The 12,754-nt window shown below is 36.3% G+C and overlaps 1 protein-coding gene across 1 annotated transcript; it reads right to left on the bottom strand.

Moving 5' to 3' along the window:
- Positions 1-645: 645 nt before the first annotated feature.
- On the bottom strand, positions 646-8,895 carry LOC140143936 (sulfotransferase 1B1-like). Its single transcript, XM_072165774.1, has 6 exons — positions 8,724-8,895; positions 7,113-7,378; positions 5,711-5,837; positions 4,406-4,500; positions 4,087-4,276; positions 646-758 (listed from the first exon to the last, which is right to left on the bottom strand). The coding sequence occupies exons 1-6, from the start codon at positions 8,893-8,895 to the stop codon at positions 646-648; spliced, it is 963 nt and encodes a 320-aa protein (XP_072021875.1).
- Between the last annotated feature and the right edge of the window lie 3,859 nt (positions 8,896-12,754).

Raw genomic sequence — 12,754 nt, forward strand, 5'->3', positions numbered from 1 at the left:
ATATTTATGACCCCAAAGGTTAAAGTTTATGGGTCAACGGTAAAATTTGATTATCCAATCGAGCTCAAATTCAACAGGAATAAACCTTACGACATTCTAAACATGTTGAAAATATTTATGGCCCCAAAGGTCAAAGTTTAGGAGGTCAAAGGTCAAATTTGGAAATCGAGCTTAAATATAACAGGAATGATGCTTACGACATTTAGAGCATGTATGTAAAAATATCTAAGTTTAGGGGTCAACGGTCATTTAGAGGTCAATTCCGGCATCCGCGGTACACTGTCTAGTTTAACGGTATTTCCCACATCTTGTGATCCCTGTTTCAGGTAAATCAGTGCAGTACAATGTATCAACAATTCCACAATGATGTAACGTTACTCGCTTCATTTTACTTTCAATTTATGGGAATGGGATACGCAGAACTTGTGTGTATTCGCCAGCGAAGTGGTTACGTGATAATCAGATTACACGTAACACTTCGCTGGCGAATTGATACTGGGATCAGAACTGGTCAAGGTCTTTGAACTACAATCACAGCTTACATCGGAATATAATAGAAGGGTCTTGAATAGTGGGTTCGTTGTAAAAACAAAAAGAGATGGACGTCATCATGTTGATGTTTTTACTCTTGCTCATGCTTCATGATTAGATTTTAAATTCAAAGTTTATTCCGGATCCACTCATCTTCTCTTCGTAGACCTCGTCGAACAATGCATTCAGATCCCCTGTTATCTTGTCTTTCCAATTGCCTACCTTTCCTATAAAAGAAGTAAAGGGTGAGAAACAGATCATTATCCGAAATAATTGGTGCCTTTTTGAGATATGATCAGCATGTTAGTCGCTCGAAACTTGGGCGAGACCCCGAAGGTATATTATTTCTCTGTCCTATGTTTTAATCAAGTGTGCCTAATTATTCAATCATTTAGGTCTATTTTTAAGAGACACAATACAAACTAATTTGCATTTAAGGGTTCAACAACGATTTATTTACGACAACGTTTTGGATTTGATCACCCTCTGATATTGGGCATAAAATCAAAGTTCAGCATCTAATTGAAGCAAATTGAATAAGCAAAACCAATGAAATAGGTAGCGTGTCAGAACGTTATGTTGTCAGACCAGCAACATGTGCAGACCAATTCTAGATGTATAATGGGAGCCAGCATCAACCCCGCTAATGGGAGTATGCTTGGTATAATTATCCTGATCATACAGGAGAAATCTGAATTTCAATCTTAGTGCAAGATGAAATCGTATTCATCCGTTTGTTCGACATACAACTTGCTCGACAAGCATGTTTCACCGTTGTTCATCACCGTTGAACAACGATGCGACCGCGTCTTCCACGCAGACGCGCCGGACGCGAGTTGTTAAGCGGTGATGAACAATGGTGAAACATGATTGAATTCCTTTCAACAACAAAATATCGTATAATTCACATGATTATTTCACAAGGAATGTAAGTTAATCATTCCACTCAGCCTTACAAAAACTTATATGATGATTTCTCTGTTGATATGAGCAATAAAACTACAGAATAAAACTGCATGTTTAGACGTTGCCTGAAAATACTTAATTCTGAGCTGGGGGAGACAAGTAGAGCCAAGCTTGCATACGCACACATGTTCCAGGCATGACGAATTTTACGCGTTCTCACGTAGTCTTGCCCGCGTTCATGAATACGCTACAGTAAAAGTGTGGATTATATTTGAAAATTTATTTTTTCTGTTCAACTTCAAGCTCATTAATATTCATGAAGGACGTTCTCATTATCCGAACAGTACCTGAACTCAATTTTGATTGGTTGCACAGCTCTTACCCTCCTCAACACATGTACTAAGTTGCAAAACAATATGATTTCAAATATTAAAGTTATGACTGTTGGTGTGTGCACACTATGTGCACATTTTATAATTAAGAAAATCGCATTTAAAGTTATAATGTTGAAATATGAATATTAATTAGCTAATTAGCATAATATTATGATTATAAATTATTATATTTACCGACACATCACTTGAATTTTATATATACAACTTTTTTTTTTCTGTTCCATTGATGTATTTTAGCCTGTAATTAATTTCTATTAGTTGATTACTTAAAAAACACTGTTTGAAAACAATAGAATACATAAGAAATATAATGTATTGTTATATTTAGGACAGTTATATTCTGACAGTTTTTTGCGTCATCTGTTGAAAGTTTTTCACCCGCAACTTTTAAACGCAATGTGCGATTTGTATTAAATAAAAAGTAAACAAAGCTGAATTTTTAAAAAGTAATATCATAAGAGAAATCCCAAAAATTGCATTTTAGCACCCAATCCCTGTATTATCACCATAAGTGTCACTTTAACCAACAGGCTTAAGTCCACACTGAGATTTGCTTACTTGCAGAGTCATTCTCCAATTCTGGAATCTCTCCCATGCATACCTTGCCCGTAAATGCAATCTCCCACGCCTGTCAAGACGTCGTAACATTGCTGCCCTAAGGCATCTTTCAAGATCTTCAACCACCTCCCAGACAGTTTAAGCCTAACCCCAATACCACTCTCCGCAATCTCAATAGCCTTTCATTTGATCCACCTTTCCGAAGGCTCACGCTCTGCCACAGGTCTTTTTGTCTATATTAGGCCAGTCAAATTAAAAAATCAAAAAACTCCCAACGCTTATTGCAACAGAATCCATTTTGCATGCGTCAAGATTCTTGGACTAAAATGATATGCTGAATTGGTGCGGAAATTGGATAAATTATTCCTTGGGGGAACTTTTTCACATTATCGGGCCTTTGCCCATCGTTGCCCCAAATAGGGCACGGTGGCTCAGTGGTTACGGCCTTGGACTCATAATCTGAGAGCTTGCTTGATGTGCATGGGTTCGTGTCCCCGTCCCACCACCGTGTTGCGCCGTGTTGCCTCACCCCACCCAGGTGCAATGGGAAGCTGTTAGGGGTTGTCACAGTCGTTGTACTGATGAACCCTGCGCCAATTTCCCAGAATGATCTATACCGGGAAAGTTGAATTTTTCTAGGTATGAAGGGCATTATTAATGGTGGTATTGTTTTACATTCTAAAATCTACAAATATTTAGCTTTCTTAGAAATTTTAGATTTTTGAAATTGGATGTTTCTCATAGAAGTTACAGGACATTGCGTAAAGATGGTGAATTTAGGGTTTCACAAAACAACCTATTTTGAAAATCTGTAAAATTACTAACTGTTCAGCAAAATGTAATTGTAAAATATTATACAGGTACTTTTGTCCTAAATTGCCTGAATAGTCGATATCTATCGATTATTTATGATGTTACGAAGTAATCTTTGTATGGAATAAAGGATTTGTTACGCATGAGCGACCTTATACTATATTGTTTCTTTGTTGGCAGTTTTGAAGATAATTATTGCAGTGTCTGAGTTTTATCATTTTAAATGCCGGCGAACATGGATTTGTCATGAAAGTATGGAGAATGTTTGTCCTTAGTGTCGTAGAATCTATTTATGTCCACAGTATTTTGGCAAACCGACAGCTACGTAATGGAGAAGATTAAAATTGACTGTAGGGATCCTTGCGGAAGTTATATTCTCTGTAATAATGACATTTTTGGGTAAAAATTGTGGTAAAAATTACATAAAAAGTATGTTTTTTAGCCTAAATATCTGAAGTCATATTGAAATGTTTCACTTAATTCCATATCAAGAATTGTTCAGCGTTGTACGCTCTACATCTGTGCCAAATGTGATGTATTTCCTATAATGGAATGTAGGATTTCTACAACTGCTGGACGATGGTGATAAAGCATCCATGTGTTATGATGCCTTTGCACTGTAAATCACACAACTGTAGTTTTCGTCCATTTTCAGTAATATCAATGTCAGGCCAAAACGCATCAAGCTATTTCCACGAAAATCACAGAATAAGTAGGCGACATGTGTGTCATTGTATTGCACTCATCAAAATTAGATACACTGTTGACTATATATTTTTAAGATTTTTTTCAAACACGGTATAGATCATTCTGGGACACCCTGTATAACTATCTACATTTAAATATCTACATTTATCGTTCATAGCATGTAAAACAGTCTTACCTTTGTTGAGATATTTAAGCTTGCCAAACGCCCGCGTGTGTTTATAGCCGTCTGGGTCATCCTGCTCATGTTTGTCGTATGTGTTCCTCATCTCAGTCATAGTTGAAAAGTGGACCACTTTGTCGGCAATTTCATCGGATAAAGGCCTTCCAAGAAATGTGGCAATTCTCTTCACTTCTCCCAGGTGGTCCTGCAGTAAAGCATTTGATACATTTAGATCATATTTTATTTTTCATCTTTTATGTATCCTGTAATGAATACACCTACAAATTGACGGTATTACATTTATTGTTTTCATGCCTATGTAAAAATACTTTACCTTATGAAGATCTTCATATTTTACAAACAGAAAGTTGTCATCATTGAATCGCTTCTCGTAGCCTAAGATATGCTCAAACCACGTTCCCATCATAACTGGATAAAAAGTGAAACAAAATTTATAGGCAGCGAAAGCCGGGGGACACACCGGGAAGAAAAAAGCAATAATTGCCCCATACAACCTCCTTTTCATGTCCAAAAACGCCAAATAGGGCAAAATCGCAAAAATCGCATAAAATAGCAAAACACACCTTCACTTGGGACTAAAATGGTCTAAAATTGAAAAAAAAAAGTCCCAGTAAAACCGCCCCCCCCTAAATATTAATGTTTCCGCCTACACTGTTCATAATTGTTTCATGTTACAGTTAAGTTGTGGAATTTACTCACTAATATTTCAACCCTTGTCATGCTAGTACTACGAAGGCAGTCTGAAGGCGTGTGGATCCCTAATGTTTCTCATCACGCATACTAAAACGCTTTTGTGTATTGTACACCCAAATGATCCGATTTTTGTGACCAAAATGTTTACCCAACACCTTACCTGGTGTATGGCCAACCATATTAAATGACCGTGCCTATATTGTCGTACATGGCTAGAAGTCCCATTTCTTTTCGAGGAGGCGAACATTGTGACGTCATACCGATATCACATGGGGTATGTTTTTATTTATTTTAGTATCATTTTAGACCCCTCGCTAAAAAATTGGTATCAAATATATCAGCATATATGTGACCTTTAATATAGAAAAATATAGCACAAAAATGTCCTTCATTATATTGAAAGCAGGTCATAATTTTGACATTACTATTCCCAAATCAAATTAGAAGACTATAAAGTTTGAATGTCATAAGACTACATATAAGGGACCGTTCAATATTTAGGCCAGGCGGTAGGCACTATACCATTTTAACCCTGACGTTGTAGTGACGTCAACGCGTTCAGAGAGCTGTTTCCTGCGCACAACTATAAACGCGTGGCTGTGTGCGCCAGCGTTTTGAGCGAACGCTAGCGATTTGAAGCTGCGCCCAATGAAATTCGCCCTGCCGTCACGCGTCACTACCACACCAGGGTAACACAAGTATAGTGGGGAAAATATTTTGCGTCCCTCTCCCCTCGCGTCCGTTAAATTTTTGTGAAATCCACTTGTTTATTTATTTATTTTTTCTCAATTTAAAATGTAACATTCCCCCTCGTGAATGGCTCAAGTAACAAATTTAGATTCCCCTCAAGGCCCTTCAAGACTTCCACTCCCCTTTCGTGTAACCTATTGAACGGTACCTAATTATGATGCTAAGCTACACGTACCTTCATCACTCAGAAGAGCTATTTTGATGTAGTTGTTGAAGTCTTGCATTTCCGGAGGCAATAATGGAAGAGAAAATGAAGCGTTGGAACAAAAAACATCCTTTGGATTTCTTCCAAAATATATCACCTGACATACAAAGAATTGCATTAATTCATATTCATGCGAAATGTTGTTTTTTTCTTTCAAAGAAAATTGTATTGAAAACACAATGAGAGTTTTTTCTTCTTCTTCTTCTTCTTTTTTGCGTGTCAGTTATTAATAAAATTCAATTGTAATTGGTGTCATTTTGATTGTCTGTTTGCAAAACCAAGCATTTTTACATCAATAGTCAATGGCGTGTCCAGAGTAATGTGTCCATTGAGTGGTTGGCATGGTAGTAGCATTGTTGAAGTTGGTGTTATATCAAGTGTTAACCAGAGCATCAAAAGGACAAAACATTTCGGGGAAAAGAATAGTTTAAAATGCACTGATGTTTTGTTGATTTGTTATATCAATATGTGACAAAGATGTAATACTTTTGTAATCTTCAAAACTCCTAAAAGTCTTTTCAAACATCTATATGTCAGAATATTTGTGATATGTTCATCTCGTGTTGCATATCAATTGATCGCTTATTTATTCCCCTTTACGATGAAACCATATTTGAAACAATCACGGCTGTGTACACTTCATGTGTCAAATTGACCATTATTCTGTGCAGCATTTTCTGGCATATTACAAATGCTAAATTCTGATGCAAACCCCATCAAAATCGGACATCTGGTTACCGAGTTATAAGCAGTTTATCAATCGCTGAAAACAATATAAAACAAAAGAATTTGAATACTGTTTTTATCAATATCTCAAAAACAATATTAGCTACATCCGGCTCATTCCCCTTGATCATGTCACAAATATCGATTCTTTGCTCGATTGCACTTTTTTGACTCACCCTGTAACTACGATGTAACTTTGCATTAGTTAATTTGCTGAATCAATTGAAAATGTGGTAGGGCATTCACAAGTTTAGCTGCACGCGCCACTTGTTCAGCAACGAGCCCATGTTGACTAACGCGACGATTAAAAACAGATAACATGGTCGAGATCACTCTTGCTCAACAGTGGGGTAAACGATCGCGTGCTTCCATTGACTAATATTTTGGTACAAATTCAATCGTCAACAGTCGTGTAAAAAGGCCTCGTACTTCTGCTGACTAAATGGTAGGGGAAATACTGCATGCTTTTCGTTGGGCGAAATTATTTGTTATGAATTTAACCAACTCGCAAAACTACCCATTCGTTATAGTAACCACCAAATATATAAAAGCGGTTACCCAACAATCGTTCGACCAACATTTTCGCCATGCCTATTATGTCATGTTTTTGATATATGGGTATTCCCTGTACATTAGATGATCATACCTTTGCCTTCTTTTTCCACACATCTGGAGGCATATGTCGTTCGTGCATGTGTGTGCCAATAATTCTAGGTGAGTCCCAGCTATCTATTATCTCATATCCTGCTGGAGACGCTGCGATTTTCTCTGAATTACCTCGCATGGTAGCCAGATCAATGTTAGCAAGGGTTATGGCTAATGATGTTGTCATGTAGCTGCCGCTACGATCAATTTTCGTTGGATCCCCACTGTTAACGATCAGTTTGATGATCTCAGATATCCAGTGAGTGCCTAAATAAACAAGAACATGAACACACGTCATTTATAGGAGCTTTGCTAGCGGGGGGGACGTTGACAGAGTTCCCCTGACAAAAAAGAAAGAAAAAAAAATACCCTCTGACAAAAAATGAAAGAGAAAATCAGGAGGGCAAAAGAAAAGAAAAGGGCCAAGGAGCCCATTTTCTACCAAAATTCACATCGCACATTGTAAAGACAAAGCCCTTTCAATCCTAATAATGGGCAAATATAGTCCCATCGTCCCAATAAAGCTTTTTTTGGAAGCTCGAAGATATACAGTCTCTATGTATTGTATAATGCAACTGTGATTTTTTTTTTCTTTGCCCCCGAAATTGTATCCCCCCACCTACCAAAAAAAAGCTGGCTACGTCCCTGGTAGCTAGCTTTATTGGTGGGGCTATACAATTTCGGGGAAAATGAAAATAATTTCCCGATTCCATCATTTCGATCCGATATTATCGGTGGGGTATAATATATATACCGTTTTTAAGACAGGCTGTACATTTAAAGTCCTCGAGCTTCCAAAAAAAGTTTATTGAGGCAATGTGCAAATACTTGGAATTTACACTATTTTAGCCCATAATGGAGGTGAACTTTGGTGTATAACAGGATGCTTGTACATTTTCTTTTCCCTTATCTTCCCATTTTATTTGGTGATAGGGGCACCTTTCTCTTTAATTTTATTTGTCAGTGGGCACTCCGTCCCCTGCCTCAAACACCGACCGCTAATTGAATAAAGGAGATCCGAAAACCAGAGTGCATATCGTGTTTGTAAACATCTCAAAAAAGTAACTAATCCCCCTTAAATAATGACCATTATTAAAAAACGGGTGATTGTATTACAAATCTGTAAAATGCGTTGGAAGCAGAATATATTTCTGCACATTTTGACACCTCATTTTTAGCAATTGACTAAATATTGACGTCACATCGTACATTTAAATCAATGTAACCCGAGATTTGAAAGTTGCAGTAAATTGTATTGAGTTTGTATTCAGTGTAATGGAAGAAAATCTGTGTAATGATATCTGAGTGTTTTTATATTGTAAAAATTTGTATGCAAGTGCAACTTTCAAATCTGGACCTCACTACATTAAATTGACCGGTGTTTTCTGAGCTATCGTATCAAATAAGGTGTCAAAATGCGCAGAAATAAATTCTGCTTCCAACGCATTTTACAGATTTGTAATACAATAGCCCCCTTTTGAATAGTGGCCATTATTTAAGGGGGTTAGTTACTTTTTTGAGATGTTTATAAGAAACCCTATGGTGTTCTGTATTATTCAATCTAAGAAAAAGTTGCTATTCCTAAAGCGAATTCCTATGCATGTACTCTTACCGGATTTGGGATAAGCCACAAAGAATATGTCGTCTTCACGTACTTTCCATGTTTTCAAGGCATCTAGGGTGCTTGCCTTGACTATTGGTGGAAATGATATACCATCGTAAACATGCAAACCAGGCATAGGAGTTGGTCGACGAAAATCACGATTTAATGCCAATTCCGCCATGGCTTCACCGCGGGCTCCCAGTTTATCTCGATTATGTCAAAAGGTTCTGTGTGCTAGGATAAGATAATTATTGTTATAAATAATGTAAGGTTCTGTCGATGTTGATACTGACCACGGTGAGTTCGAGATCGAAACAGGGTTCAATGTTTAATCACACAATGTGTCATATTGTGAAGTAATGCTTTCTGGCTCTCAACCCTCGAAATAACGTAGGTGTCCTCTGCACATTTGTAAAGCTTTAAATGCCCTTTTGAATTTTGATTAGATTCGAATATTTGGGTCTATAATAATATTTTGATAAAATTAATCAGAATTTCTCAATTAAAATGAGCTATTACTGGTGTAATGAATTATGTTCCTACGTAATTTAACCATGCTAACAATCCTTTTGAGTTTCAGTAGGTATGGGCTTTTTTTTATTATTTATATTCTCCAAAATAACTATTCTTGTAATAAATAATTGTTTTTATTATTGTGTGTGTTTTATGTTCAAAACCAGTTTGTTATGTTATATATTAATCTATAAATATGGTAGTACTTCATGCGAAAAAGATACAAAAATGATTGTGGTAAACAGTTACATGACTTTAATTTGACACCACAAAGACATAAATAAATTTACCAATTTCGGAAAAAATGGTCAAAATACCAATATTTAGAATTTTCCTTTTAAATGGGGGTTTATTGATAAAAAAAAATACACTTCTCGCCTTTACATATATTATTACTGTTTAAAAAAAAGACATTTTATAATCAAAAGAATATTGACGCTTAAAGGCTAACCATAATTGCTTGCTTAGGTTGACTTGTCTAGTTGGACTCCACTCATCTGATGGCTCTCCAAATTTTTGATTAGCTTTCGATTATAGTTGCTTAATGTAGTCCTTCCAATGTAGTCCTTCCATACATGTACAAATTCATTTTACTCTTGTCATGAAAAAAGGTTCATTTTTATAATCAGAAATAACATTAAAGATTTCAAAATATTTGAAAACCCTAAAAATGGTGAAAAGAAACATTATTTTTGCCCAAATTTTTCAACAGTAAAACTAAAAGTACTTCACATGAAAATTATTACAAATTGATTGTTTGTCATAAACATGCAGTGCGTAAAATAGAGCCCGTCCGCACGTCCGAGACGAGCTACTTTTTCTTCGGAAGTACTGTTTTCCTAACCACCACGTCTGACGGACGCCCTATAACTAGTATAGTAGTGTACCGACCGCCAAAATATCAGGACAAAAGCTTTTAACTTGAATTTTACGTATTGGTTTATGACTTTTCTACCCCCTAAAGCTGAATTTTACATATTAGTTTATGGCTTTTCTGCCCCCTAAAGCTGAATTTTACACATTGGTTTATGGCTTTTCTACCCCCTAAAGCTGAATTTTACACATTGGTTTATGGCTTTTCTACCCCCTAAAGCTGAATTTTACACATTAATTTATGGCTTTTCTGCCCCCTAAAGCTGAATTTTACACATTGGTTTATGGCTTTTCTACCCCCTAAAGCTGAATTTTACACATTGGTTTATGGCTTTTCTACCCCCTAAAGCTGAATTTTACACATTGGTTTATGGCTTTTCTACCCCCTAAAGCTGAATTTTACACATTGGTTTATGGCTTTTCTACCCCCTAAAGCTGAATTTTACACATTGGTTTATGGATTTTCTACCCCCTAAAGCTGAATTTTACACATTGGTTTATGGCTTTTCTGCCCCCTAAAGCTGAATTTTACACATTGGTTTATGGCTTTTCTACCCCCTAAAGCTGAATTTTACACATTGGTTTATGGCTTTTCTACCCCTAAAGCTGAATTTTACACATTGGTTTATGGCTTTTCTACCCCCTAAAGCTGAATTTTACACATTGGTTTATGGCTTGACACCAAAAAGATACAAATAGCTTGCCAAATGAAATGATCAAAATACTAATTTTAGGGAATTTTGTTTTGTTAAAAAGTGCATTTTCACCCCATGTCCAGCGCTTTGCGAGTAAGGGGATTTGTGAATTCTACGGAAAAGTCTGAACAAGAACATGAAACTAGATGTGTGATTCAATCTATGTTAGCTGATGGGCTACTGTATATATTTTTACTACATATACCTTCATCTAGCTTAAGGGATTCAGGGAAAGAACAGTTTGCACTGTTTACGGTGTAAAGGGTTTTTAGGCGGCGACCGGCATGATGAGCGGAGAGAGACGACAAAACCGCTCAGCCGAATGGCATTTTCCATACACCCGGTTAGTCTTGTGGGGCTCATTATCTAACCCCAACGGTTTTAGCTTGTATTTATATTATTTATTAACATAGGCCTATTTGTTTGTGATATTTTAAGCGTTCTAAAATTTCAAAATAATCCCATTGACAACGGTAATGTACTGAATTTAGAGAATTCGTGGCGTTCACCACCTGGTTTTTTTAAACTCTTTGTTGTGTAACTTGTAATTGAGTAACAGATATAACAATATTGTGTAATATAAGCCTAATATGTTATGGCGTATGAGTATATTTTGTTAAAATTCAACGGCTAAAATCGGACTGCAGGTGAAATTGGATCAAGCGTTATAATAATATTGTCCGTTGCCTTTTGAAATTCAACATACCAGAGAGTTATCTCCCACAGTAAAGCATATAGCACATTTACGGAGTACATATGCATAGGCATACCTTGTTGATTTCCTGGTCCTACGTGACTGACCACATAAGATTTAAGGCAGTAGAGCCATTGTACTAGCAGGGTATTATTATGCCCTACTCATGTTCCATACGTAACACTCTCCTGAACTGATTATTGAGAACATTGTCCAAATACAGAATCAGATAATAAAATTGGGAGTATCGTCGACGTCTTTGGTGTCTCACTTGACAAATTCTGTACGCCGGGTCGCTTGTTTTCTACCCCTAAAGCTGATTTTTGCATGCGATCACTTTTTCTCAGCAAATCTCATGCATGGTCATGATCAGCGTAAAAAGGAGTGTCTTCTATATTTGTACACTGCGCTAAAGCGAGTAAAATACACGGGTAACATAAGACATTCTTTAATTATAGTGTTTGAATATGATTTTTTAAACATTTATTTTACAATGACTCAGAAGTTTATAAAATAAGTTAATTGATAAAGAAATAAAATTCGAGGGCTAAGAGCAAGAACTAGCTATGTCCACAATTACATGCTATTCATTTCGGCAACAAATGGATGGTTAATTCTGCCCTCCATAATAAATGCAAGTGACTTTGGGGTATATGCATGGTCACTTAAACAGTTAGCATGGTTAGTTAGACGCAAGTGACCATGTACCCCCCTTACATTATATTATAGAGGTCAGAATTAACCGTCCATTAATGTTGTCGAAATGAGTAACATGTAATTGTGGACATAGCTATTTCTTGCTCTAAACCCTTGATAATCACTACATGATAGCTTAATTTAAAGGTCCGTGACCCGATCGACAGCATCATCCCCCCGATTTTTCTCATTGTTGATTAGTTTTTGGTATCATTTAATAGATTATATTTTTCTCATTACCATCCTGAAATTTGACGATCCAATTTGATGTATTTTCGGGGAAATCAAGAAAACAAACAAGCTTCGACATTCTGGGTAGGAAAAAATGATTCCGTGAATAAGAGCCGTTTTACTCCCATGCCAATTCGCACGAACGGAAATAGGTCCGAAATAATGAGGGCGCTATAATGATAAACGCTTAAAACAAAAATAAAGAAATACATAAGGGATGAAATACAGTAAATACAAAACAAGATCTTATCTTGTTAAGTATGATACGAGGAATATGAAAAAAATATGAGAAAAAATGTCCCCCACTATAAAATTAATTAATTAATTAATTAATTAGC

Source organism: Amphiura filiformis, unplaced genomic scaffold (genome assembly GCF_039555335.1).
Source record: "Amphiura filiformis unplaced genomic scaffold, Afil_fr2py scaffold_33, whole genome shotgun sequence".
NCBI classification, from domain to species: domain Eukaryota; kingdom Metazoa; phylum Echinodermata; class Ophiuroidea; order Amphilepidida; family Amphiuridae; genus Amphiura; species Amphiura filiformis.

Coding starts and splice junctions, on each gene's coding strand:
- LOC140143936 (XM_072165774.1), bottom strand. CDS start 8,895: ATGGCGGAATTGGCATTAAATCGTGATTTTCGTCGACCAACTCCTATG. Junction 7,379..8,723: donor TGTGGCTTATCCCAAATCCG/GTAAGAGTACAT, acceptor TTGTTTATTTAG/GCACTCACTGGATATCTGAG. Junction 759..4,086: donor GCTTAAATATCTCAACAAAG/GTAAGACTGTTT, acceptor CTTCTTTTATAG/GAAAGGTAGGCAATTGGAAA.